This window comes from Mastigoproctus giganteus, chromosome 8 (genome assembly GCF_048544385.1).
Source record: "Mastigoproctus giganteus isolate SK-2022 chromosome 8, ASM4854438v1, whole genome shotgun sequence".
NCBI classification, from domain to species: Eukaryota; Metazoa; Arthropoda; class Arachnida; order Uropygi; family Thelyphonidae; genus Mastigoproctus; species Mastigoproctus giganteus.
The window spans coordinates 84,885,690-84,912,615 of NC_143582.1; the positions used below are offsets into that span (position 1 = coordinate 84,885,690).

At 38.5% G+C, this 26,926-nt stretch overlaps 1 protein-coding gene across 1 annotated transcript in view; it reads left to right on the forward strand.

Annotated features, from left to right (window-relative positions):
- LOC150081688 (cytochrome P450 4c3-like) overlaps window positions 1–26,926 on the forward strand; it is a 101,690-nt gene that overhangs the window by 63,645 nt on the left and 11,119 nt on the right. The window contains exons 5-8 of the mRNA XM_090378808.1: window positions 8,552–8,621; window positions 11,438–11,564; window positions 13,054–13,248; window positions 18,040–18,213. Coding sequence (XP_090234934.1) covers window positions 8,552–8,621; window positions 11,438–11,564; window positions 13,054–13,248; window positions 18,040–18,213 — 566 coding nt within the window. The remainder of the gene's footprint in view (window positions 1–8,551; window positions 8,622–11,437; window positions 11,565–13,053; window positions 13,249–18,039; window positions 18,214–26,926) is intronic.

Consider the following 26,926-nt stretch of genomic DNA (forward strand, 5'->3'; position numbering starts at 1 on the left):
ACCATTGCCACCCGTGGCAGAAACCTTTTGGTAACCAGAGAAATGGATATCTTGAGGGCGGTGATCTTTGATGTGCTCAGAGATGACATAAACAGCTCTGAGCACATCCAAGATCACTACATTACATGCGCTTCAGCCTTACCAGTTGAAGTGCATATAATGTAGGCGTTACAGTACCCGTCTGTATTACTGAAGCGGTTGTATATTTCCATCAAGAGGCGAAACATAAACTTTTTTCTACAATCAGCTTGGCCGGTCAAGAATATTTGAATCGGTTCGCGATTGGGAGATAACAGATTCCAAAATACATGTATGAGTAGAATTTTTTGCTTGGCATTGGCCATTCTCATTAAGTTGCAGAAGTCCTCGTTGGTCATCAAGTTTTCGCGTTTCTTTGCGGGCTGAGTCAGTTGAGCGTGGCGAGCTTTAGATCCTCATTCATCTCGCTGTTTGGATAATTGTAAAAGTTTCGAAAGGGGTCTTCTCGCAATCGCGTTACAAGGATATGCAGGTCATTGCTGCATGCTTCGTCAGAGTCACCGTCGTCGTTGTCTTGACGCATCGTCTTACATATTTCAATCGTTTTGCGAAGGTCCAAGTCCAATTCATAGAATTTACGATTTAATATGAGCTCTTCATTGTCGTTATAAATCTTGACGTATTTCATCTCTGACAGTATTTCTGTTTCCTCATTTCGAAATGGAATGTGCAGCAAATCATCGCATTTTGTGTAAGAAACTCTTTTAATTATACAGCTTCACTTGCAAGATATAAAAGGCAATAAAAGATATACTAACTATGTATGTCTGCGTATGTACTAGTTTTGCGTGGCACCTAGACCTTTAGTCAAATTCCACCTTGGAAAATCTGTGTTGAAAAATGTAACACTGTCTACTGCGATCAACGCCCGATCATTCATTGCCTAGCCATTCCTAAGCATGAAACGCTGTGCCTGGTTCTGTTATCTAGTGCTGCTGCATCAACAGCAGCACTAGATAACAGCATCCTAGAAGTGGACAGTAGACTGTCCACTTCTAGCATTAGTAAACAACGTGAGTCTTCTTTTAAATATCTTGTCAGAAAAAGATTGGAATGCTGCAAAGTTCTTGGCATCTTGAATTAAAATATTGAAGTTGTCAGTCCTAATGGGCTGACTGCTGTTAAATAGTTCTTGTCTGAAGTCGTCATAAGCAGGGCAATAAAGCAGAACAGGCCTCCAATCTTCTACTGCCCCACAAAAACACAAAGGGTCAAAGGGTCAGGTTCAAGTCCAAATTTACACAATTTATCCCGCAGTGAATCATGTCAAGTAATTAAATATGACGTTGTCATTGAGGGGTAAAACCATTCCATAACTTTTTTATTTACAGCAAATGTTGCATCCTCAATGAATTCCCTGGTAGCGAGTCCTATTTCACTGGAATGCCATCTGTATGTCCACTTCTCAGTGAATTTTGTTCAAAGATTAATTTTCTCCGGCCAAATGTCCGTGGATTTGAGTTGCCAAACCTTTCTTTAAGTTAGAAATAATGCCTCGGTATACCACATAGAGGTCAAATGGAATACAACCTGAGATCACTAGCAATGCATCGGTTGATGTTGTTCTGCAGCATCTATGTGTTAACATACTGTGTCTGTAAATTACGGATTCTGTAGTCGATTTTCTATTTTTCTGGGGAAAAAAACCGAGTTTTCGAGAGAAATAAACTATATAATTCTCGCTGAGACTGACTAACTCAGCCAAGTTGTGAACAAAAAATATAAATAAATAAAACTTTTATGCATCATTGATGGGATTCGAAGCCAGGCATTTTCTACTCTACGTGGAGGACGGTGATTATATCTAATATACTACCCAACAGGGCCTCATGTACTTCGAAGATGCATCATGTATACTGAGAAAATTATTAAACATGATAATAGTTGAAATATGATAATGAGTCTACCACACTCAAGTAACATAACACTACAAGGAATGAAAGTAATGCACCGCTCTGCGCGAATCTGATGAATGTGGACAACTAAATCCTGAGGTAGCAGCTGCCAATCTACGAGTAGTTGTAGGTGTAGTCCAGTCCATCTAAACAATCCCTAAATCAGCTGTTGAAGGTCATAATTCTTCGGCCGTAATGTGCGGTAATCTTTCCCCCGCTCCCACTTATTTTCGACTTATTTCACTTTAGTGTAACTTGAGCTTTATTTATCTCCAGGTATATAAACCATGTACACTCAGTGATCACTGAATCGAGTAGAAACCTACCTAATACCGTATTGGGCACCGTGAGCACGGATAATAGCTACTATTCGGCTATACATTGACTACACTAGATGTCCGAAGACGTCTACGCTGCCTGCAAGGCAATAATATTATCCATCATGGCCAATTGGCTTTCCACAGTGTCGGAATAGATGACGGTTCCGTGTCCTCACTTACCTCACTTACTGTTCCAAAACATCCCACAGGTGTTTAATTGGATTAAGGTCAGGCGAATTTTGAGGCCAATCAAGATGGAGCTCTAGTGGGTAGCACAGTTCGTAAAATTGCTATCATCGCCACACCGGGTGGAAAAGATCCAAGTTCGAGTCTCGTCGAGAAGGAGTAATTCTTATAGGACCTCTTCACAACGCGACTGAGTTAGACGGCCTTAGGTGAGGGTAGCATGGTTTTTTCTCCTGGAAACTCGGATTTTTCGTCCAGCACACATGAAATTGACCATAGAACACACCAGGACTTGAGGGAAATGAATGAGAAAGGTCTATTCTCCTTCGTAGAAGGGACAAGAAGAAAGGGTCACAAATATAAAATATCAGTGATCCCATGAAGATGGGATCCCTGAGCTTGGGATCCTTCTTCGTATGGAGAGTAAGCTGTCGATCACTGCAGTAGTAACATTCCTTCCAACGTGGCAGATGCAATAAATCTGGCTAAATTAAAAGCAGAATTAGTTGGTTACCGTGTGGGAATGGAAACACCGTACTATGAACGTTGTGTTTAATTTAATTTTTGTGTTATTATTATTTTTTGACATACACAGTAAAAGTCTAATTCCTTGCATAATTTGGCCTTACTAATATGAAACACTAACAGCAATGCTGTCAACAGTAAAACAAGAAACTGAGGACGCTGAAAGGAAGTGTGTTACTTCCGATAATTCCCCTCCCCCCCACACTGGTTCTTGTCTCTCTTACCAATCAAATCATACCCGTCCGTGTTTATTTTACAAATTCCCTTCAGGGCCTTATAGCCTGCGCCTTCCTTTCTTCGAATCCTCACCTGTCCACCCTGAGTGATACAGTAGTTATAATCATCATCCACCCGAAACGAATTGAAAAGGCTTGAGTTCAAATCCCGTCAATAGCTCGAGAAATGTTATGGGCCTTTTCACAACGTGGCTGAGTCATTAGTTTTAGGCGAGGACTGCATGGTTTTGTTTCCCGGAAACTCGGGATTTCTTCCAATGAACAGCAAACGAACAACTGCAGGAAAAAAGAATGCAACTGTAGACACACCATACCAACATCTCATAGCATTAGTTGTTTTGGCGCTTATTACACACCTAACACTGAATTCTCTACGCGTTCTATGACATTTCTTGCCCTCGTGGTAGCACAGCTGGTAGCATTGCCGTCCTTCCTACACCGGGTGGCTAATACCTGAGTCCAGTCGATGACGTCAGAAATTTTTATGGGCCCTTTTCACAACGTGGCTGAGTAAGTCGGTCTCAGGCGAGGGTAGCATGTTTTTTTAATCCTGGAACTGGGATTTTCATCCAGCAAACAGAAAATCAACCTCAGAACACACGCAATTTAAAGCCAATACACACGGAGCAATATGGCCTTAGATGTTAATGCTCCTAAAACCTTACTACAAGGACATGACATTTTCCCCTCGTAGTACACCATTACATGTTGAATTATTCAAGTATGTGAAACTTTTTAGCGAAACGTGTACACAACGCGTTCTGAGAATTTCTCAAATTACCGGATTAAAAGAACACAGAATTTGCATCATATCTTGAAGTTTGGTAAAACAGCTTTACTTACTTACTTACTTACTATCAGTTTATTAACACAAGGTTCACCCCCGGTACAGCAAGTGGGCTAGGAGGGTGTACAGAAATTTTAAAATATACATTATACACTTTTGTACAAATTTTCAGATCTTTACAATACAATTATTGTATAATAATAACTATTAAATAGATATATACATTTGGTTAATTGTATTCACTTTGAAATAACATGGATCTTGATAATTGAAGAGTTAAATACATAGGTTGACTTCTTAATCAGCAACTAACATACAGATTTATTTATATTCATTACATTATTGCATTTAATTGTTCATATCATCAAATTTCTAATAAAAACTACTCAATTTTTACAGCAATCCTGGTGATTTAGTCCAGATTTGGTCTATAATTTGATTTCTGTAATTTTTATTGACTTCAAACTTTACCGGATCAATGGAGAAGGTGTTGAAGTGTTCAATGGTGTTACATGGGAACATTCCTTTTAGGGAGTCCAAGTTTGATAGTTTCATCCTAAGTGGGTGATGGCTTTTATTTCTTCCTCTTTTCAGTGCAACGATATCTCCTATTGATGGGGCATCAATATGGCGAGTTAGCAGCTTGGTAAGCGTTGACAGATTTTTTTTTAGGACAATGAGCTTCCAGGAGGTCATGCCTAGGTTGACTTGGAGAATGGATTTCGAGATGGTGAAGGGGTTCCCTCCCAGACGATTCAGCCACCGCAGAATCCAATACTCCATTGATAGAAATTTATTACATCGAGAGGTAGATGCAGAGGACCAGATTTCTGAGGCATATAGTGGTATGGGTGTGAGACATCTATTAATGTATTGTCCAATCAGTCTGGTGTTGTGACAGCCTGCGAGCTCCTGGCGGATAGCCCAGAAAGCAACATAGGTCTTCTTCTTTGCCTTTAGGAAGTGTTCCTTGAAATTTAAGTCTTCATCCCACGTTAGTCCCAGGTCAGTATGAGATGAGACTTTGGGGACTGACTCACCAATAACCGTTACTCGAATGTCATTCTTGACCTTCCTCTTTGTGATTGTGATGTGGGCTGACTTGGCATTGTTGAGTTGGAGTCCAGCTCGCTGTAAAAAGTCAATTAACTGTTGAATTTGCTTGGAGGTTTCATTATTAATTTTTGTATCTGTTTGGGGTCTTTTGAATTGATAAAGAATTTTAGATCATCAGCAAAGGAACTAAAATTTGGATTTTTTGCGAGGAATGGTTCAAGTAGGATTGCAAAGAGGGTTGTCGACATCACCCCACCTTGAGGTACACCCCTCGTTGCATAGGTTGTTTTCTGGTGAGTTCCGTTTAACAATCCATGGCATATCAACATGCCTTTACAGATGCATCTGCAAAGATGTTGATAGCATCATTTTGTCATTTTGTTTCCAAAGTTCTAACGGAAGCTCGAAAGACATCAATGTTTTTGAGATACAGAAAAATCGCAGGAAAAGCTGGAAGTATTACGAAAGGAGAATTTCAGCTGAGTCCATCTTTTATAATATTCCAACAATTTTATAATAGCTGAACTAGGAGTATTAAGTCCTATTGCACATACTTTAAACAGGTTGTAGTAATAGGCTTTTAGGAGCATCAGCGAATAAGGCCATGTTATTCCATATATACTGTCTGTAAATTGCCTATGTTCTGTGGTCGATTATCTATGTGTTGGAAGAAAAATTTGAGTTTTCAGGAGGAAACAAACCATGCTATTATCGTCTAAGACCTACGAACTCAGCCACGTTGTGAAAAAGCCCATAAAAATTCCTCACGTCATCTTCGACAGGACTCGAACTCAGATCTTTCCCATCCGGTGTGAGGAAGACGGCGATTCTACCAACTGTACTAACCACGATGGCATTGCGTAGAACATACTGCAAAGTTAAGTAACAAAACTAAAATTTGTTTTTAAATAGACACTTGTAACTTGACGCGAGGAACTTTGATGGGCGTTTTTACACTTCGTGGCTAAGTTAGTCGGTCTCAAGCGTAGATAGCAAGGTATTTTCCCCATAAACTGGGGTTTTTCGTCCAGCAAACAGACAAATCGACCATAGAACACACGCAATTAACATACATAAAACACAGCACGGCAGATGAATTTAATTATTCGGGTGGCCTAAATATAATAGTTAGACACTTGTAACTTCTGGTATCACCTCTGATGAGCGACGCCAAACAGTCTCGATTATTAGTCGGAAAATCCTGTGAACATAACCAAAATCATGCAAAGTTTGTAGAAAAGACTTGTGAGGCAAGCCGCGACGAGTTGTCTCTGTTGTTGTAGTAAGGTTTATAGGAGCATCAGCGACTAAGGCTATATTGCTCCGTGTATATTGTCTGTAAATTGCGTGTGTTCTGACGCCGATTTTGTGTTTTATGCTGGACAAAACAACCCCAGTTTCCGAGGTAGAAAAAACCATGCTACTCTCGCCTGAGACTGACTAACACAGCCACATTGTAAATAAAGACCCATAAAAATTTCTCCCGTCATTGACGGGATTCGAAATTAGGTCTATTCTTAGCAGTGTGGGGAGGACGACGTTCCTGACAACTTGGTCTTGCATTTCAATACTATTTTCATGTGTGTACACACGTATAGACAATCAGAAATACAGTATACCGAGCGGGACGATTAGCCCCGTTTTCGGTTTCCAAAATGATATTTATCGGAAAACTTTGTCAGTTTTATGACTAAACGCTGAAGAACAAATTGAAGTATTAACAGACAGAAAGCTATATTCTGACAATTCAGAATAGTGCTACCATATCGTAATTTCAGAGTATATACACTGCTCGAAAAAATTAACAGAACAAAATGTTTTTTATGAATATTTTACTGTGAACAGTGTCGCCGAAGGTGAATATTTGATATAATAGGCATTCTGTCAAGCAAATTCTTAGTATCCAATAGAAATCGAGCTACCACCTTAGAGAGCTGCACATTATTCAAATTATTCAAGCCTATAAAAACACGGGTTGCGACTAAATCACTTCAGTCCCGATTTTTGACTTGCTCAGTGGATAGCCACATCTCCAGTACTCAGGATGGCAAGTCATCGTCGTTTAGAAGATGTTCCTTTGAGATGGCGGACTGTTGGACGACTTGAAGCTGGGCAGTCGCGGGAGGAGGGACACGTTGGCTTAATGTATCACGCAGTGTAGTCTCGGCAATATGGGAGTGGTTTTAGGAGACAGGAACCATTACAAGAAGAATTGACCAAGGTCGTCCGAGGGCCAAGTCAACCAAACAGACCGCTATTTGGCTTTAACAGCAAGACGGAATTCTACGATGTCCTGTCATCAACAGTCTCTTGAGGTTGCTGTGGCCAGGGAAAACATTTCCAACCGAACTGTGTTAAAAAAGTTCAATTCAAGGAGATTCTACGCAAGGAAGCCAGTGGTTTATATCCCGTTAACTCCAAATCACTGCAGAGCCTCGTCGAAACTGGTGCCATGAACATGTGATTTGGAGCCCTGACAAACGGGGTACAGTTCTGTTTTCTGATGAGTCCTATTTTAGCATACAAAAAGATTCTAGACGTTATTTCATCTGGAAACAACGAGGAATGTGGTACCATCTCCCCAAAATTAGAGAAAGGGATACTACGGTGAAGTGGTTCTCGTTTGGGGCGGAATAAAGATCGCTTTTTGAATGACCCATATCCTGTCAGAAGAAAGGTAGTGGATAAATTATGGAAGAACCAGCCAAGTCTTTGTTTGTTGAGGTAGGAGACAAGGGACAAGGTATTCTTGTATTGATTGCGGCCTCCAGGGTTTCCCCTATATACCGCTGTAGCATCTGTAGGTTATTTATAGCCGGCAAATGTGTGTAAGTGTGTGTGTGTAAGTATATGTGTGTGTTGTGATGGTTGTTGTTTGCCGGCCCTGGAGTCTTAGCAGCCGGGAGGCAGGGAGCAAACAGGTAGGAGACACTTGGTATAAATAGCTTGGTAGTAATGCCTTTGGTGGAATCATCCCAACGGATTTGCCAGAGGGAAACAAGTTCCTGCCAAGTACGCCGGAGTTCTTGTTTCGGATCTTGAAACTGAAGATATCCAACGACTGCCATGGCCAACACGATTAGCAGATTTAAATTCGAATTAACATATGTGGGACGCCCTTGGGCGTCGCATTGAACGCCGACAGCCAACTCCTCGGTCACTTGGTGAGCTAAGGTCTGCTCTGGTAGAAGAATGGGATTTGTTGCCACAGAATCTTATGTCACGTGACCATATTTTATCGCATCTTGTATCGACTTCTGTAATGTGACCCTTTTTTGTTAATTCATATACAACCCTTCTAAATATCCCTTATACCTCTCCGAAGTTTCTCGGTCTCCTCATTTTATGTTATTTTATGGTACACCATCATATCAAGTTTTGTCCCGCTTCATCGTTAGTTAGTTGCCAACTGAATTTTTTTATATACGAACAATTATGTGACAATTGATTACAGCAGTGTTCATTGATCTTCTAACATATTAATTTATTTGAATTCTTTCATGAAAGAGACCGCCATGGGAAAGTATGTTGGAGCCCTCCAAAAGAGTGACACGCCATATGTAAAGGCGCTTTATGAGTAGGTAACATTTCTTTATATAATTAATTGAATAATTCTGAATTTTCATATTTGGTGACGCTTTATTTATATTTAAATAGACTGCATTATATACTACCTAGTAAAAAGGCTCGTGATTTGCTATTTTTAAAAATTCTAAAGATGGTGTCCGGCAAACCACAGATGTTATAAGACGATTAAATCCATTATTCATAGTCATTACAAAAAGAAATATAATTAAGTTAAAAGTTAGAAGTTTTATAAAATTAATTTTAAATAAGGTAAAAAATATTAAGTGTACTGGCCACAAATACAAAACGATAATATAGGTCACAATTTGAATACTGCACACATGCTGGAAACCTTACGCCTTTCTCAAATTAAATCCCAGCCTTAGTTTTTTAAACTGATGTCTGAGTGCTGGAAAGCACCTGAAATCTGTAGTTGAAACGAAATTAATATTAGATAAAAATAGTACAGAAATACTAGATAAAAATTCTCCATCCCTAATGCCTAAGCAACTATTAAAATATGTCACTCAACTACTGTAAATTTTTAAATTTTTTTATTTATTATGTTTTCGCGTTTTTCTATGTTGTTTTTCTTCTCTTTATTTGTTTTATTTACAGATTATAGCTTTTATTGCTTTATTTAATGCACTTTCCTACGTTTATTTTTCTTTTGAAATGTCTCAAATAAAACAGTTAAAAACTGTTCAAGTTCAATACAAGCGCCCCCTGGCTTTGTCGCACAGGGCAGAATCATCACGAGAATATGTAATTTTTTAATTCTTGAGAATCACTAAACGGATATTTATTTACGCTTATTATTTATACTGCGCAAAAGCTCTATTTTTATATTATATTCACATTATAATCAGAATTCAGTTACTGAATGGATTATCACTTTATGATATATACAATAATATTCCGACAATATACAGCGATTTTTAATAAATACAATAACATCCACTGAAATATATGATTTAAATTGTGTTTTATGTGCGTGCGTGTTAAGCGCCAAACCAACTACGGCTGTGAGGCGTACGCATATTGTGTGATTGCATGTATTATTCGGTTGCCTTGCTCGATGAAAAACACACGAGTTTCCTGGAGAAAAGAAACATGCAATCTTCTCTTGAGGTTGACACTCAACCAGGCAACCAGGACCTTTTACGAGGGACTATCAAAATGTTCGTGACCTGACCTAGATAAAACATCAGTAGGAAGATGCCGTTTTTAATATAAGTTGTCTACATATTCAATAACTAACATGTGAAATTTCATTCCCGTAGGTGATTGTACACCAGAAGTGGAGCTCCGAATCTGCGGACGGACGCTATGGTTGACAAAGAGGAGTATCGAGCAATGATCAGGTTCCTACATTTGCAGGGCAAGGAAAGCTCAGGAAATTGAAGAAGAAATGAAAGCTGTGTATGGGAAGAATTGTTCATCCTATGACACTGTAGAAAACTGGAAACAGGTAGGTCGTACAAGCATCTTTGATGAGCCAAGAGAAGGAAGGCCATCAACATCCAGACAGTGAGACGGTTGCAAAGGTTGAACAACTAGTGCTGAGTGACACACGTGTGACAATTCATTTCATCGCAAATGCAGTGGAAATTTGCAGCATTTTTCATGACCATCTGCACATGTCTAAGGTCTCCCGCACTATGGATTCCAAGATTGCTGACCCCTTTTCAGAAGCAATGTCAAATGAAATGTTCTCGTCAACTGTTGGATTTGTGTAATGCGGATGTTGAGAACTTTTTTGATCGGTTGGTGACAAACGACGAATGCTGGGTAAACCAGTTGCGTGGACGCCACCTTTATTTGTCTCAGGAAGTCATCAATGAAGTGGAATCGTGGTTTCAGACATAAAGTGCGGACTTTAAGAAATAAATAAGATCTTTATTGTACAGTTCACCGATACACGCAGGTACCACGACCATACAATACCCTTCACGGCACCATGCCAGGGGTTAACAAACGGCAGAGATAATAAAGGAATTGTAAAGATTAATTATAAGCAAATTATATAATAAAAAAAAAAGTACTCATAGCAGATGTCTTACTATACATAGAGAGTACATAGAAAAGGATTAAAGTTCCTGTGAAGTTTCATCTTTCTAGGGCTATTATTTCTAGGTAAGGGTACGAACTTTTTGATAGCCCCTCGTATGTACTTTTCTCCAAACCACATTATGAGAAAAACAGATAAAAATTCCTTGATTCGAAGTCAAGTTTTATCCACGCGTTCGCGGAGGTCGGCGATTATAAGCACTGTACTACCCGTAAGGGTAATGATTTGAATTGAATATCTTTTGCTTATTTTTATCAGGTATTCAGAAACAGCACGCTTTATTTTTTATTTTATACGTTCAATTTTTTTATAAAAAAGATTTGTAATCTTTAACTTAATTATGAACAGTAATATATTATGTACTTTCTTAAATTCAGTATTCATTAAAAGCACTTATCAGATAAATATGCTTTATTTTTCTAGGACAATAACTAATTAGGAGATACTAGAAAACTGAAAATAGCCCCATTCATCGATTACAATCTCTAAAAGCTAAAGGAAACTCAGTCCAGTTCAGATGCTGCATTTATTAATGATTTAGCCGAAAGTTTAATCAATAATCCGCAATTTATATAACAAAAATATTTTAATAAACGTTCTGTTAAAAAAGTAACCTCATTATTTTATTTTTATTGACATATTAAATGCACGTTTAGGTTTATCATGAGAATTTGTGAAGGAGTTACAAAACTTTTTTTTTTTTTTTTTTGGAAATTGTATTAGATATTAATATTTTCTTATGAATTCTGTTTCAGAGCTTCAGAGCTGTTTACCGTTAGATTTACAACTCCGTGGCTGTGGCCTGATTGTATCTTCAATATGACCTCTCATGGAAGAAAATTTAACAGATGCACAGAAGTAATGAACGCATTCACTAGAGGGGTAAGTAGATGAGAACGTCTCAGTACCGTTTTATTTTTTAAAAAATGTAAAATGAAAGCATCCAAAAATCTATTCAGAAGGACAGCCGAAGGGATAATTTATAAAAAAATGGAAAATTAAATAAACATACAAGATTACAAAAACAAATACAGAAATCATGGAGGTGAATAAAAATAAACGTGGTAAACCCACGCGGATAGCACGGTGGATATACTCACCATTCTTCCCACACCAGCTGAAAGAAGTCTGAGTTCGAATCCTATCAATAGAGGCAAAGAAATCTTATATGAGCTTATTGTTTATTCACAATTAGTCCAATCTCAGGCGAGGATGAATTAGACCATCTCAAGAGAGGTTGAATTAGACTTGAATGAAAAATAAACAGCAGATAAGAAACAGGAATGGAGATTATTCGCCACAGTTTTGGGCTGAAAATGAGCTTAGAATGTACAGTTCATTTTCCCCAGCCCAAAATTCAACAGTAAAGATCTAGAGGCTACGCTTCGCTAACGGATTATATCATAACCAAAAGAAAAATAAAATCAAAAGAAATTACTGATGTAAACGTTTTATCGTTTGCGGTTGTGATCGGAAGGATCACAACCTCCTAATGGGTATAATCAGACTTAGTCCCTGGCCCACTCGAAATCAAAATCTAAATTTTTCAATAAACGTATTACTGAACAATTTAAAATGGAACTGGCCAATGATTACTCAACAGAAATGATGTACCAAAAAAGACCCGGCAAAAAGCTAGAAGAAACACCGAAAGATAATAAAACTGATGTCGAAGAGAGAGACGGAACAGATTAAAATAAAAGAACATAAATGAAAAAAGAAAGAAATGAATGAAAACAATAAAAAATCTACGTGGAATGTTTACTAGCTAACAAAAAAGGAAGAAGATTGCCAAGAATTGTAAAAAAACTTAAGAAAGCAAGTAAAGTCGCAATACGAAAATTAGAACAAGAATTCAGGAGCAATTACTCTCGCCAATCAGAATGACTAACCCACCAGAGAAGTGAAAGTTCATTTGTCGACTATGAGGAATAACGACACAAACAAGTGGGCGCGCCAACTTGTTTGCATGTGGCGCTGTGCACTTTTACCTTGTAAATAATCAACGATAGTATCAGTTAATAAAATCTCATGTAATCATGCAAACACTACTAAATATAACTTCTCAAGGTTAAAAATACAGTATGAAGGTATTCTTGCGTTTCAGATGCATATCAATGTAATTAGATATGCTATGCGAGCGTTTCTCTGACATAAAGATATTCGCATAACATAATTCAACACAATTCATTTCTTGGAATACAGATATATTTATTTAACATGTGTGTGTGTGCGTAACTCTTTTTTTAAAACTCATATAATCACTAGGGCTTTCCCTCCACTAGGAGAGGAAACTGAGTTCCACTAGATTAAAAGTATGAATAAAACGAGTCTATTTTTATCATCTTTTCTTTTCTTTTTTTTAATTCAGGTGATCCGTGAGCGTAAAGCCAAAGTCATTCAGCAGTTGAAGGGTGGAAAGAACATGGCTGAAGTTTTCTATAGTGATGACTACGGAATGAAGAGAAGGAGAGTCTTCTTAGACGTCCTGCTGAGTCAACATCTTACCAACCCAGCTTTCACTGAGGAAGACATCACGGAAGAAGTCAACACCTTCATGTTTGCTGTATGTACACAACAAATTTATATCTGTTTACATTTCATGCCAAAATGGATACTCCCGTTCTCTTCTCAGTGCTAATTGGTCCACTGGAAATGAAAAAAAGATACATGTTCATTTCCCGTGAGTGTTTGAATTGCGTGTAACTTGTGAACAAGGTCACGAAGGTCGCATTTCTTCCCCATTCTTTCCTTCTTTGTTACTCGCACACATGAAGTAAATTCACAGATCAACAGTACTTCTACAACTGCCATCTTAATGTAAAGACCGCCGTGAAGCGCCAAGCTTTTGTTAAATATTCTACGAGAGTTACTTTAATTATTTCAGCAATACTTTATTTTCTAAGTTACACGAAACCTTGTAACCTTGCAAGGTTACGTGAAAAGCCCACACAAGTATATGAATAAATCAACGTAGTTTTAGAACGAGATTCATGCGCATGTGTTCAGTACAGAAAAATGGAAAATACTTTAACCTGAATAGCTCTCTCTCTCTCTCTCTCTCTCTCTCTCTCAGAGTTATTCTCATAGAAACTGCATGGAATCAGCCTTTGTTGCTTCTTATGTCTTAGATGCGTCTTGCATCTTAAAGCGAAGACGCGCTACATTCATAGAACCTGTTCTGTTTCGGCCTCGCATCCCAGTTAACACGTTGTTAGGGAAATTAGAATTCTGTCCAAGAGACTTTGCTGTAGCTCACGTTCAGTAATGCAGTTTCCTGGTGTCATGGCTCTTCTGTTTTCCTGTGTCCGTGAGCCAATTACTTCCAGTCAACGTGCAGTTAGAGGATAATACAAAGGAAAAAAATCACTTTCACTCCACCTGCTAGAGAACAGGGAAAACATATTGGTTAACTGGGTCGCTTTTATCATTCGTAGTCACGTAGGATCGAACAGGAAGTTCATCAAACATGATATTTATTTAGCTATTAACATGATCGCATTTCAAATGCGGTTACATCCAAGCTACGAGGGCATTTGAAAAGTTCGTGGCCTGAGTATGAATGGTTCATGTACAGGGTCTGGTAGGTAACACGTTACTTTTCAACATAGACCCCTTTGGAGTCAATACACTTTTGCCGCTAATGCTACAATGTGTCCATTCGAGCTGCCAAGAAAGTTTTCTCTTGGACCTCCAGGAATGCATCTACTGCAGCAATGACATCACTGTGGGTGGAGAAATGGATGCTAGCCAGATTTTTTTTTTTTTTTTTTTTTTTCAAATTAGGAAACAGGTGAATGTCCGATGGTGCTAAACTTTTTGAATATGAGGGATGGTCCAAGATTTCTAAACGGCATTCATGCAGTGCAACCATGACAACGATAGACTTGTGAGGTAGAACAAGACTCCTTTGTGAGTTTTTCTCGGCGTTTGCCTTTGATTTTTTTCACCCATACACTTCACTAGGTATGCGTAATATGCCACCCCCCGTGACTATTTGACCTTTCTGAAGGTAATCTACTAATAACACTCCATCACCATTTCCAAAAAAACTGATGCTATCACCTTGCTAGCAGGAAGAATCGACATGGGTTTCTTTGAAGGAGGAGAAGAGCTATGTTTCCACGGTTTGGATTGCTCCTTCGTCCTGGCTAAAAGTGACGGCTGCACGTCTCATCCATGGTTACAAATCTTTCAAGGAAATTTGCTGTATCTGCTTCAAACCACTGAAATGTTCCCGTGACTTGACAACTCTTTTGCGTTTTTGATCTGCTCTCAACAACTTTGGGACCCATCGTGCTGACATTTTTCATAGCAAGAACCTCTGTTAAAATGTGGTACACAGGTTCAGATGAGATACCCAAGACTCTGGAAATGTACTGAACTGTCCTTACTCGTCGATCACACATCACCAGATCATGCACAGTCAACAACTTCTGGAGTGATGGACGTTGCAGGCCATACACAGCGTGGGTAATCTTCCACGCTCTCCCTCCTTCGTTTAAATTTTGCTGCCCACTTCTTTACCATGGGATGGGAAAGGGCATCCTCTCCAATGTGGTAACTATATCCTCATTAATTGCCTTTCGTATTAGCCCCTTTTTCTCAAGTATTAGACGGTGCAGATGACTAATTTTCTCCATCTTTCCTCATTCACACAACTTTGTTGACATCGGGACTTGTAATTAAAAATGTACTTTATTGAAATTATACGAAACTTGTTGGGTTAAAGTTCAAGTGTTATATATTAAATACAGATTTTAATACTGTACCATTAACCTTTCGTACTTAGGCCACGAAAGTTGAACCCTTCCCCCTCATAATTCAAATCGCATTCCAATTCTACAGCAGCCAGCACTTACAGAATATGCCATCCTGAATACCAACACGGAAAAAAGTTAGGGGACTATTCGTTTGCGTGGTTTACAGTCGCATAATTCTTGTGATGATAATCAGTACTACTAGAGAGTGGAGAGCGCGAATGCTTGATTTCAAACAATAATCAATTTTTCAGTGCTCAATGTATGGGATTCTGGATGGCTGATTGAAATACCATCCATTCATGAGATTTACAAATTTTACGCAAAAATTCAGTACAAAAAAATTATCAATTCCGTCTAGTGTTAATCATGATTATTCTGGAGAAATGCCCTGATGGTTGGAGATGAATGCCATGGGAAAACTTGAATTTAAAGTTCAAATAAGTCCCCAATAAACGCTCACAAAACTATAACATAGCATAAAGTGCGATGTCAGTACAAAGTGCTTCTACTTTAAATAGAGTTAAGTGGAGATTACTTTGTACAAGGTATTTCTAACATATAAAAAATAAATTTAGGCAATGGCAATATTTTCAGAAATTTGCTGAGATTATATGTAGTGCCAAACTCAAAAGCTTTGATCCATTATTATCAACAGGCTGTAGTAAAAGTTTCACCACAATCGTAGTTACATTTCCACTGATTCTTTCTTCTTAGCAAATATTTACTGTATTTGCTTAACCAAAAAAAAAAAATTACGAATGTTATACCTATTTCTTTAGCAAACTGAAAATAATATGCACAGAATGTTTAACAAAATTCTGCCATTTCTCCGTATTATGCAATTCACAAGTTTGATTCGTATTATATCTCATATTATCCCTAAATTTATTTTCACCTAACACAGAAAAAAATAGCATTTTGCTGAAAAAAATAAACAAACGCCTCATTAACGTTTGTTTTAACATATGCTCTATCACGTCAAGCAAGTTTTTTCGACCTCAGACCCTTTTGATTGCTGGTTTTACTGGAAGGATCGCCAAGATAAAATTTTTATCATTTTGTTTTATATCTCATATTATCCCTAAATTTATTTTCACCTAACACAGAAAAAAATAGCATTTTGCTGAAAAAAATAAACAAACGCCTCATTAACGTTTGTTTTAACATATGCTCTATCACGTCAAGCAAGTTTTTTCGACCTCAGACCCTTTTGATTGCTTGTTTTACTGGAAGGATCGCCAAGATAAAATTTTTATCATTTTGTTTTATTGTTTTCATTAATGAAACACTGTGACTGACAAACAAAAATATTTCTAAAATACTGCTAACAGATTAAACAACCAATTCTGAAAAAGAATCATATGTGGTAAGAGGATAATTGGCAGGTCGGCAATGTGTGGCACAAGGAGCAACAGAGTATGTTAGGATACACTACAGCTTTCTGATCCACAGACTTTTCAAGATGAATATAGTCATATAAAAGTAGCAGTCATCAAAATAGTTTGTGAGCTCTCCATAGTCGATTTATATCAAAAGTCATGTACTTGCAACTAACGCTAAACCGTCCTCTAACACAGACCTGCAACTATACACTCCAGAAATTAAGAACCAACAATTTGTCTTGACAACCCATTGGTATTCAAAAATAAGCTTCATGTACACTGTAAAAGTTGATGCGACCAACGTTGTTATGTTTCGCCTGCTTTGGCCCTATATAAATTTCCACAAATATAGCAGAAGGAGTCTGCATATAATGTACATCTTCATTTGGTAGCTATAGCTGAAAAAAAAAAAAAAAAAAAAAGCTATTACACGAATACTTCTGGCGTTATAATACAGGGCGGGTCTTAGCCTTCTCGACGATGTTCCACTAATAAGCCCTCCCAGAAGTCAAACTTCTCCAACTTCTTATTCTCATGGTCTTTAAGTCCTTTTCTACGTCATCCATCCATCTTTTTCGTGGTCTTCCTCTCGCCCTCCTCCCTGTAGGTTTCCATTTCATTATACTCTTTGTTCTGCTGTCATCTATTCTCATAACATGTCCCAACCAGGAAAGTCTTTGGCTCTTCACAAATCTGACGATGTCCGCACCCTGAATAAGATGATCAAGTTCATGGCTCGTTCTGATCCTCCAGGATTCATCACCGTTTTGTACGGGCGCAAAAACTTTTCGTAAAATTCTATTCTCGAACACTCTTAACAACTGCTCATCTTTACTCGTTAATGTCCAAGCTTCACAACCATATGTCACAACTGGTCTAACGAGGCTTTTGTATATTCCTAATTTTAAATGTCCGTTCAATACTCTGAGAAAATTTTAACATGCTCAAACGAGAAGCCGCTTGTTCTTAAATTATACGAATACTACAGCCTCTTATATATCACAGTACTGGTACGCCCTTAGATAATACATATAAAAGTCGCAAAAACATTAACCTTCAACTACTGCTGAAATATTGACACTAGAGATAAACCAATGAAGCCTTTAGATTCAATACACAAAATGCACATAATAAACTAAAATACAAACATAATTTTTGTTACATAGCGTTATTAGAAAACAGTTATATTTCCCATGATCTTTCTTATTGCAGGGTCATGACACTACTGCGGTTGGTATGAGCTGGGCTTTGTACCTAATTGGACTGCACCCAGAAGTACAGGAGAAACTTCACGAAGAACAAGACTACGTGTTTGGTAGCGATCCTGATCGTCCAATTACATTTTCCGATTTAAAAGATCTCAAATATTTAGAATGTGTTTTAAAGGTAAACTTTTTGTAACAATTGATAGTGAATGTTTCTTTTGAATACTTTTCTATTTATTACTTTAAAAAATTACTATCATGTGTTCATTAACAATTATATTTATTAAGAACTATTAGATTTAATAATAGTTCTTTTTATTAATAATTTATTAAAAGAACGTTTAGCCCTTAAAAATAATACAATTCTACAAGTTCGGCCCTTGAATTCAGCGCTAAAATATATTTAAATAAGATAAAATAAATTTAAATAAATACCGTCAGTTAAAAGTAGGATATAAAAGCATGCGCGCTTAAGGACAAAATATTGAAATTATAATTTAACGGAATGAGTTTGCAGCCTACATTCTTGTTCGTGTATTTGTCTGCAGCAGTGTGCATGTTACTGGGCGATTTACGTATTGATTCTGCTGAAAAATCTATAAGTCACGAAAGGAAACCCCTCCTCTGTCTGAAATGGACAGAAGCCTTGAATGAAGAGGTCACTAGAAATTTCTCCAATCGTCTACGGGAATCGAACCCAAACCTCCGCGAATAAGCAGCCACTGAGGGCACGCACGCACGCACGCGCACGCGCACGCACGCGCACGCGCACGCACACACACACACACACACACACACACACACACACACACACACACACACACACACACACAGAATGAAATAAAGTAATATTATTATCAGTTTATTTAACCAACAAAACTCGGACCACCCCGGGTGGGATATCTGCCAGAAGGGTGTGTTATTTACAGACTGATGTAACTTACTGTACCTCACTGGTAAGGGGTACCACATGTCAACTAAGTAGAGTACATAAGTGCTTGACCCGGGATATTTATACCGAATTTCACTCATATACAAAAGGTTGAAAATTATATGTAGAGTCTGAAGTTATACAAAATTATTTGTAGAATGGCGTTCATTGGTTCGTCACTTACACATAACCAATTCATCAGCTGATAACAGTTCTCTAGGGTGCTCTTTCTGTAGAGCTTGTCTTCGCAAATTTATCCGGATGGATGCCTAATTTGTTGAAGATCTCAAGGCTATTTGCAGGAAACATATCCCTCAGAGAGTTCAGATTTGTCAGAGTTACCCGCAGTGAGGGACAAGAGTCAGGTTGATCTCTTCTCGCTTTCTTTCAAAAATACAGTCATTAACCGTGTTTAGCAGTCTCGCGCTGTTCACTCGGCTACGTTAGGCCTACGAACAATGACAAGCGGATGGATGGGACAGGAAAATGCCCTAGATCCGTTCTCAAGAGGTATGATAGTAGGTTGTCTAATAGCAGGATGTCTATTCGCAAGATATCAGAAAGAGTGAAACATAGAAAATAAACTCCTGGGAACGTTTTACACCAATGGAAGGCAGAATGTAGTTGGATTATTAATGGTGGTCTATCTGGCATGGCACTCTGGAACAGAATGCCAAGCCAGATAGACTACCATTAATAATCCATGTAGCTACCGAAAGTTGTAAGGGACAGTAAAAAGAAATATCAAAAGTACCATTAACGAGCTGATTTGAAAGACCGGTGACTCCACATGTATGGGAGTAACAACTAGCAGAAAAACATTTCACCAAATGGGCTATCGGTATGTTGTTTCGCAGCAATATACATTGCCACCTACCCTGGTGCAACAGCAAACAAAATTACTGGACATTATGGCAGCGGCAGAATACGATGAGGAGTGATGAATCACGCGCATGGTTGTGCGTACGACTAAAGTACAGTTTCACTCAGATTGTACTGCGCCAACTAAGGCTGGTCCTAAGGGAAGAGGGGGGGGGGGGGGGCTGCGCAGCGACTGCAACGCCAGGACCTCCGATTTACAAGACCCTCAGCCCCCAGACAGGAAGATTGAATGGCTCCAACATTAATTCCTACACCTCTGTACTCTAGGAACGGCTGTGACCTCAATAATAAGTGCGGCAGCAGTGGTGATATGATAGTGCTGACCTCTTTTATGTGATTCCATTGATCACTTCGTCCCCTGATTGCCATTTACAGAACTATGAATGCAGCTGTCTGTCCTGAAGAATTCATCCCTACCTGTATCATGGCAATTCTTTAGAGAAGGGAGGTATTTCTAGCATGGCAAAACTCCGTGTCACAAAGCACGTTCACTACAACAGACTGAGCTGAATAATTTGGACGACTTACAATTTCTAGACGACATTTATAGATAAGGTTTATGCCTCAATAACGCTTGTTGCATTATCTGTTTTGAGTTATAATATCTTATGGTCTGTGAGGCAGAAAAATACAAGATGCTCCAATATGCACTGGGACACTGTCTTGTCATTTCTAGGCTGGAATCGCGATCTGAATTCAACTCAACACCATTCGGGATGTTTTGGAGGAACTCCGATTGACAGTCAGAGCAAGACAGTTGACTCAAGCAGAAGGAGGAGGACAATCCGCATCCTTCCTGGTTTGGAGCAGAAATCATCTTAATACACCAAATACTTGTAGAAAGATGGTTACAGATGTCATTAAAGCCCATATCGGGGTCATATTCAATATTAAAAATTTCTTTTTTCTAGACACCTTTTTCTTTTCATTTAGCGTCCCAAAGCATGTTAGAAGACAATATTTCACTGACTCAAGAGAACGTAAATAATATAACGCAAAATCCAATAAGTATTATTGAGGGATAGATCTTATTCATAAATTTGCATGAAATATTCCTCTCTTAATGTGAAATATTATAGCGGTTTTAAATGTAAAAGCCAGAGAAGAGCCTGTTATCAATAGAGATTTTCACGCAGTTTTTTTTTCCCCCTTTTCCAGTTATAAAATTATTCTCTAACAGAAATCGGTAGCCTTTAATTTAGTTAACCAATTTAACAACAGATGGCAGCACAACTCGCACTCTTTCTAATACCAAGAATCAGGAATCCGAAGTCATTCTTCGAATGGAAAAGTTTACTTCATAGATTACTATGCATTGTTCACGTAGGTCAGGTCAGCTTAGTAATACCATCTTCGACATTTTCGCAGTTAGGGTTGGCCCCAGACCAACCCTAATTGCGTTGTTCCAGAGTGCCAGCAAGCAACCTTGGACTATGAAGCAATCGTGCCACTGCACCCTTGTAAATCCGCTTTGCTAGTGCGTAATGCAGAGGAAGAATAGTTGTTTACGTTCTATCCTCTACCATATATATCAGGGGTTACCAATTTTCTTCCTGCGTGTACTTGAAAAAGTTGAACTCATAGTGTTTTGTATTAGTACAAATGCAACAAATCGGGGTCCGGATCCCTTATTTGGCAAAAAAAATTAATAAAACGTCAGATAAATTAATCCCACTTATACTACGTGTATAACACAGTTTATTAATTAAATGCTTCTGAATAAATTCCTGAACTTATTACAGAAGTTACATTTCACGATCCTTGCTGGATCCCATCATCACACCACACAGGTCTACGCGCGGAGATGGGAGAAATCCCAGGTGCCGTCTGACACGAACACACAGGTCTACGATAAGGGGAACATAGGGCAAATTTAAATTTACATCCTTAATTAAAAGTCCCCGTCGAATTAAGAGAACTTTAAAATGAAAAAATCAAAATACAGTGCATAAAATAATAATTACTTCATGCACAAAGATTTTCGTTTTATTTCTCTTTACCTTTATTTTTATTTATTATTTAATTTTGTTTATTTTGTATCGATATGTATTATGTATCTGTATTTATTTACTATTTATTTATTTATTTAAGTTGCTGCCGCTCGTAGGACTTGTATTACCCCCTGTGGATGCAGAATTTAGTCCACTAAAGAGAGTGCGTGAAGAGTTACGACCCACCTCCTCCTCGTGGTGAGGACGCTTACTGGGAAGCAGCTTCCTGGTAGCAAAGTGACAAGAAACAACTAAACAAAACAACATACACATTGCACAAACGTATCACAATACTCCCTGGGCATTTTACAGTATTCTCTATCATCACAGTGAATCGGAAGTTGAACAAACGTTCAGGAGCCGCTGTACAAGACAAAATACATGTCAACGTGTAGTTTTTATGACTAGCATTTAAAGTTTTTCAGGGCGTATTTTGGACTTGTTTTTCGTAACACTTTGAAGATTACCATGTTTGTTATGCACGAATGTAAGCTGACATTTATTTTACTCTTTATAAATATGTTTTCTAACGCTTTGTATGTTCCTTTACGCTATATAAATGAAAAAAATGAAATATAGTAATTTTTTTCACATATTTCATTTTGAATTTTGATTTTTTAACACCTTATTTTCTATAGGACCTCAGTCTTGGCAACCAGGTTTTTTTTTTTTTTTTTTTTTCCAAATATAGTACCCACACGACTGGCGAGGATTCGAGTAAATAAAATAAATACACTTCTCATGATGCTAAAATAAATTATACCAATTGAAGGAATCATCTGTTAATTTAAAAAAAAATTATTTTGCCCTAGACAGGCTTAAAACGGGGTTTAAAGGGAAACAAGCATTCCGTGTGTTATCAGACACAGTCTAAAACACTGATGGATACAATATCTTTCTATTTCAGAAGATTTAGACGTCCGGTTGGCCTGCCTCCCTAAAATCCACTCATGCACACCTTCTCGATACTAAGCCCTGTTACGCCACTTAAGTGGCAACGAACGTGTAGAGTGGTTCTCTTCAAGATGCCTGGTCAGCGTGAAGAGGAAAAGACCAAACTCTCCAGCAGATGACAGCAAGACGAAAAAAATGGCCCTCAGTCCCCAGCGGCTTTCACTTCCCCTCTTACGGCAGCGAGAGGATCAGCGTGGAAGCAGAGGGTGCTAAGAATCTCTGGGTACGACCAGGCTGCCATGCACGGAAACTGAACTTGGCCTGTTATTACGTTTGTTTGTTTGTTTGTTTGGTTGGGGATTTTTTTGGCGCATGGGCATCTATGGCCATAGTGCGCCATACATAGGTTAGTATTTCTGCTATTTCGTTATAGATCGAGGGTCAGGAGACTGATTTTTGACTAGCTAAAGGAGGTGGTATACATTGATCGCTTTGAGAAAAGTAAAAATCTTTGAGACATTTGTTTTATTGCCCAAAAGTGAAACAAGTGTTAGTGGGTCTTCAGTTGTGGCTGGAGTGAAGATATTCTGGCGTTCTATTGCAAATTTTGCGCATTCCACAAGGATATGTTTCACTGAAAGTACTGTTTTACAGTGATCACACTGGGGGTGATTCTCCCCTCTTAAAAGATAACCATGAGTAATATTAGTGTGACCTATTCGGAGACGAGCTAGTATTACCTCCTGTTGTCGAATTGCACTGAGGCTTGAAGGCCATTGCTCAAGTTTTGGCTTGATACTTCGAAGCTTATTTTCAAGTTGATTTTGCCATGTTGATTGCCACTGGTACATGCATTTTTCCTGTATTATTTGTCTATAATCGTGATGTGGAACTCTCCACTGTACATCAGGTGGTAAGTCGGCCGTTTTTGCGGCACTGTCCGCTAATTCATTTTCTGGAATTCCCATATGTCCTGGGACCCAACAGAAGTGTATGGTTTTTCCAAGTTCAGATAAGGTATATAAAGAGTTTGTTATTTCTTTAACGACAGGGTGGGTGATGTTCATGGTGTTTTCCAGGGCTTGAAGTGCACTTAGAGAATCAGAGAATATTATGCTGCTTTCAATATTGGAGGACTCGATATGCTTCAGTGCAACCTGAATTGCCATTAGTTCAGCAGAAAAGATACTGAACTCATGTGGCAGTTTGTAGGCTAATGTTATGTTCGGGAAAACTGCGGCGATTCCAACGTGGGTGTCATTCTTTGACCCATCTGTATGAACTACAATGAAGTTTGGAAACTGCTCCACCACTGCATGGTACAATTGCAAAAAATTTTCTTTATTTAGTGCAGATTTATCCCATTTATGAAGGTATTTATCACATAAAGGTGGAGTAATTCTCCACGGTGGAAGGAGTAGTGGAGGGGTACTTGTGATATTATCAAAACTCAGATTAAGTTCTTCTAGAAGATGTCTTATTCTTATACCTAACGGTCTGTTAGCAGTAAGGCGGTTATGGTATAACCTGCTGTGTTGGGGAGTGAAAAGTAATTCCCAATTTGGGTGTTCGGGCATAGATCTAATTTTATATGCATAGCGTAATATAAGTTGTTGCCTTCTGATAGAGAGAGGGGGTTCGTGAGCTTCGGCATATAGACTATGTGTTGGTGACGTACGATATGCTCCTAGAGCAATGCGTATTGCACTATGATGGAGAGGATCAAGCCAGCGAAGGACACTAGGCCTTGCTGAGCTATATACTGGGGCCCCGTAATCAAGTTTTGATCTTATTAAAGATCTGTATAGCCGTAATAAGGTAAGGCGATCAGCTCCCCACTTTGTTGCTGAGAGAACCCGGATGATATTTAATTTTTGTTGGCAGGATGTTCTTAGTCTTTTAATATGTTCCAGGAAGGTAAGTTTATGATCTAAGGTGATTCCTAAGAATCGTATGCTGGGTTGAACTGCTATTGGTTTTCCGTTCAGTTGTAGTTCCGGGTGTAGGTGCAATTTACGTTGTCGGCAAAAATGGATACACAACGTTTTTTGAGAACAAAGCTGAAAACCATTGGTTTGTGCCCATGTACTGATCTTATTTATTGCCCCTTGTAATTGTCTCTCGATCGTATTCATGTTTTTCGCATGGCAAGAAATACTAAGGTCATCTACGAACAGTGCCTTATCAATAGTGTTCGGAAGTTGTTCAGCAATGGTGTTTATCACAATTATAAAGAGTGTAGCGCTGAGTACAGAGCCCTGGGGAACTCCTTCTTCCTGAAAAAATAGTTTGGACAGCGAAGTTTTAAATCGAACCTGGAAAGTTCTCTTGTCTAGGAAGTTGCGTATGAAAATCGGGAGATGGCCCCGAAGTCCATGGCGATGTAGCTCACGGAGTATTCCATACTTCCACGTGGAATCATAGGCCTTGCTGATGTCAAAGCAAACCATTACATGGTGTTCCGATCTAAGGAATGCATTCCGAATGGAATTCTCTAGTTTTACTAGTATATCTAGTGTTGATCTGTTCTGTCGAATGCCGAATTGTGCAGAATTTAAGAGATTGAAATTTTCCAGGTACCATATCAGTCGACGGTTCACCATCTTTTCCAGAATTTTGCAAAGGCAACTGGTCAAAGCAATGGGTCTATAGCTAGTAGGGTTTGTCGGGTCTTTTCCAGGTTTAAGGAATGCAAGGACTGTAGCGTGGTGCCATTGCTCAGGGAATGTGTCTTCCCGGTAGAGCCTATTGAACAGATCAAGAAGTGACTGCAGTGATTCAGCACTTAGTTCCTGTATCATTGAATAATGGATATTATCTGGTCCTACAGCGCTACGCCTAGATGTTGACAAGGCTCTATGTAGTTCGTGGATAGTGAATGGTAAGTTATATTGTTCTTCTGCTTTTGAAGAAAAGTTTAACTTTTGTTTTTCTGAATTTGCTTTGAATCTTCTGAAGGCTGGTATGTAACTTTCTGTTGCTGATGTTTTGGCAAAAGTTTCTCCTAGTATATTGGCAATTTGGGCGGGGTCAGAAATGTTCTGCCCTCTCCATTCCATGATAGGCTGAGGTGTCGTTTGATATTTACCACTCATTTTCCTGATTGTTTTCCAAATTTTGTGTGTGGGAGTTGCTTGATTGATGGTTGAAGTGAAGCGAATCCAAGCGGCCTTTTTATTACTGCGTCTAACATACCTGGCTCTTGCTCTAACGCGTTTAAACTGAATGAGATTAGCTGTGGTTGGATAGCGCCTAAAAGTATTCCAAGCTTTATTTTGATCTCTTTTTGCTGCACGGCATTCGTCATTCCACCATATTTTTGGGTGTACAGGTAATTTTGAGGAGGATTTTGGTATAGCTTGTCCTGCTGCGTGTAGTATAGTTTTTGTGACATACTCAACCGCTTCCTTGGTTGGGGATTTTTGTATAATTTCAGGGTCCACTTTAGCTAATTTTTTATACATCTCCCAGTCTGCTTTATCAATTAGCCACCGAGGAATTCTAGTAAGTTGATAAGAGGGTTTATTTACTAATTCAATTGTAATGGGAAAGTGATCACTATGCAGTGGATCATTGTTTGCCGTCCACTTTAGAGTAGGATACAAACTTGCAGAACAGATAGACAGGTCTATTGCAGTATATGTTCCAGAAGGAAGGTGAACGTAAGTAGGTGAGCCGTCATTTAGAAGGAGAAGGTTGTTATCATCTAAACATTTTTCAATTAGTTTTCCTCTTTGGTCAATATTGTTGTTACCCCATAGTGTGTGATGACCATTTAAGTCTCCCAGAATGAGGAAAGGTGTGGGGAGTTGAGCTATGAGGTTGTTTAGATCATTTTGTTGGATGGGATAGCTTGGTGGAATATATAAGGAGCAGATTGTAATATGGATGTCAGCAGCTACACGGACCGCTATTGCCTCGAGAGGAGAGTTTAGTAAGACCTGTTTGACAGGAACAAATGGGTTTGTTATAACAGCTACTCCACCATGTGCAGTATTTTGATCAGTTCTATCTTTTCTAAAGATATTGTAATAAGACAGTTTTGGTGTGTCTTGAGGTTTGAAATATGTCTCTTGGAGGCAGAGACATATTGGTGTGTATTTAGAGATAAGGTCGTATAGGTCATTAATATTGGCACGGAAACCACGACAATTCCATTGAATTATTGTGTTCATTGTTTATCTCTAGTTAGACTT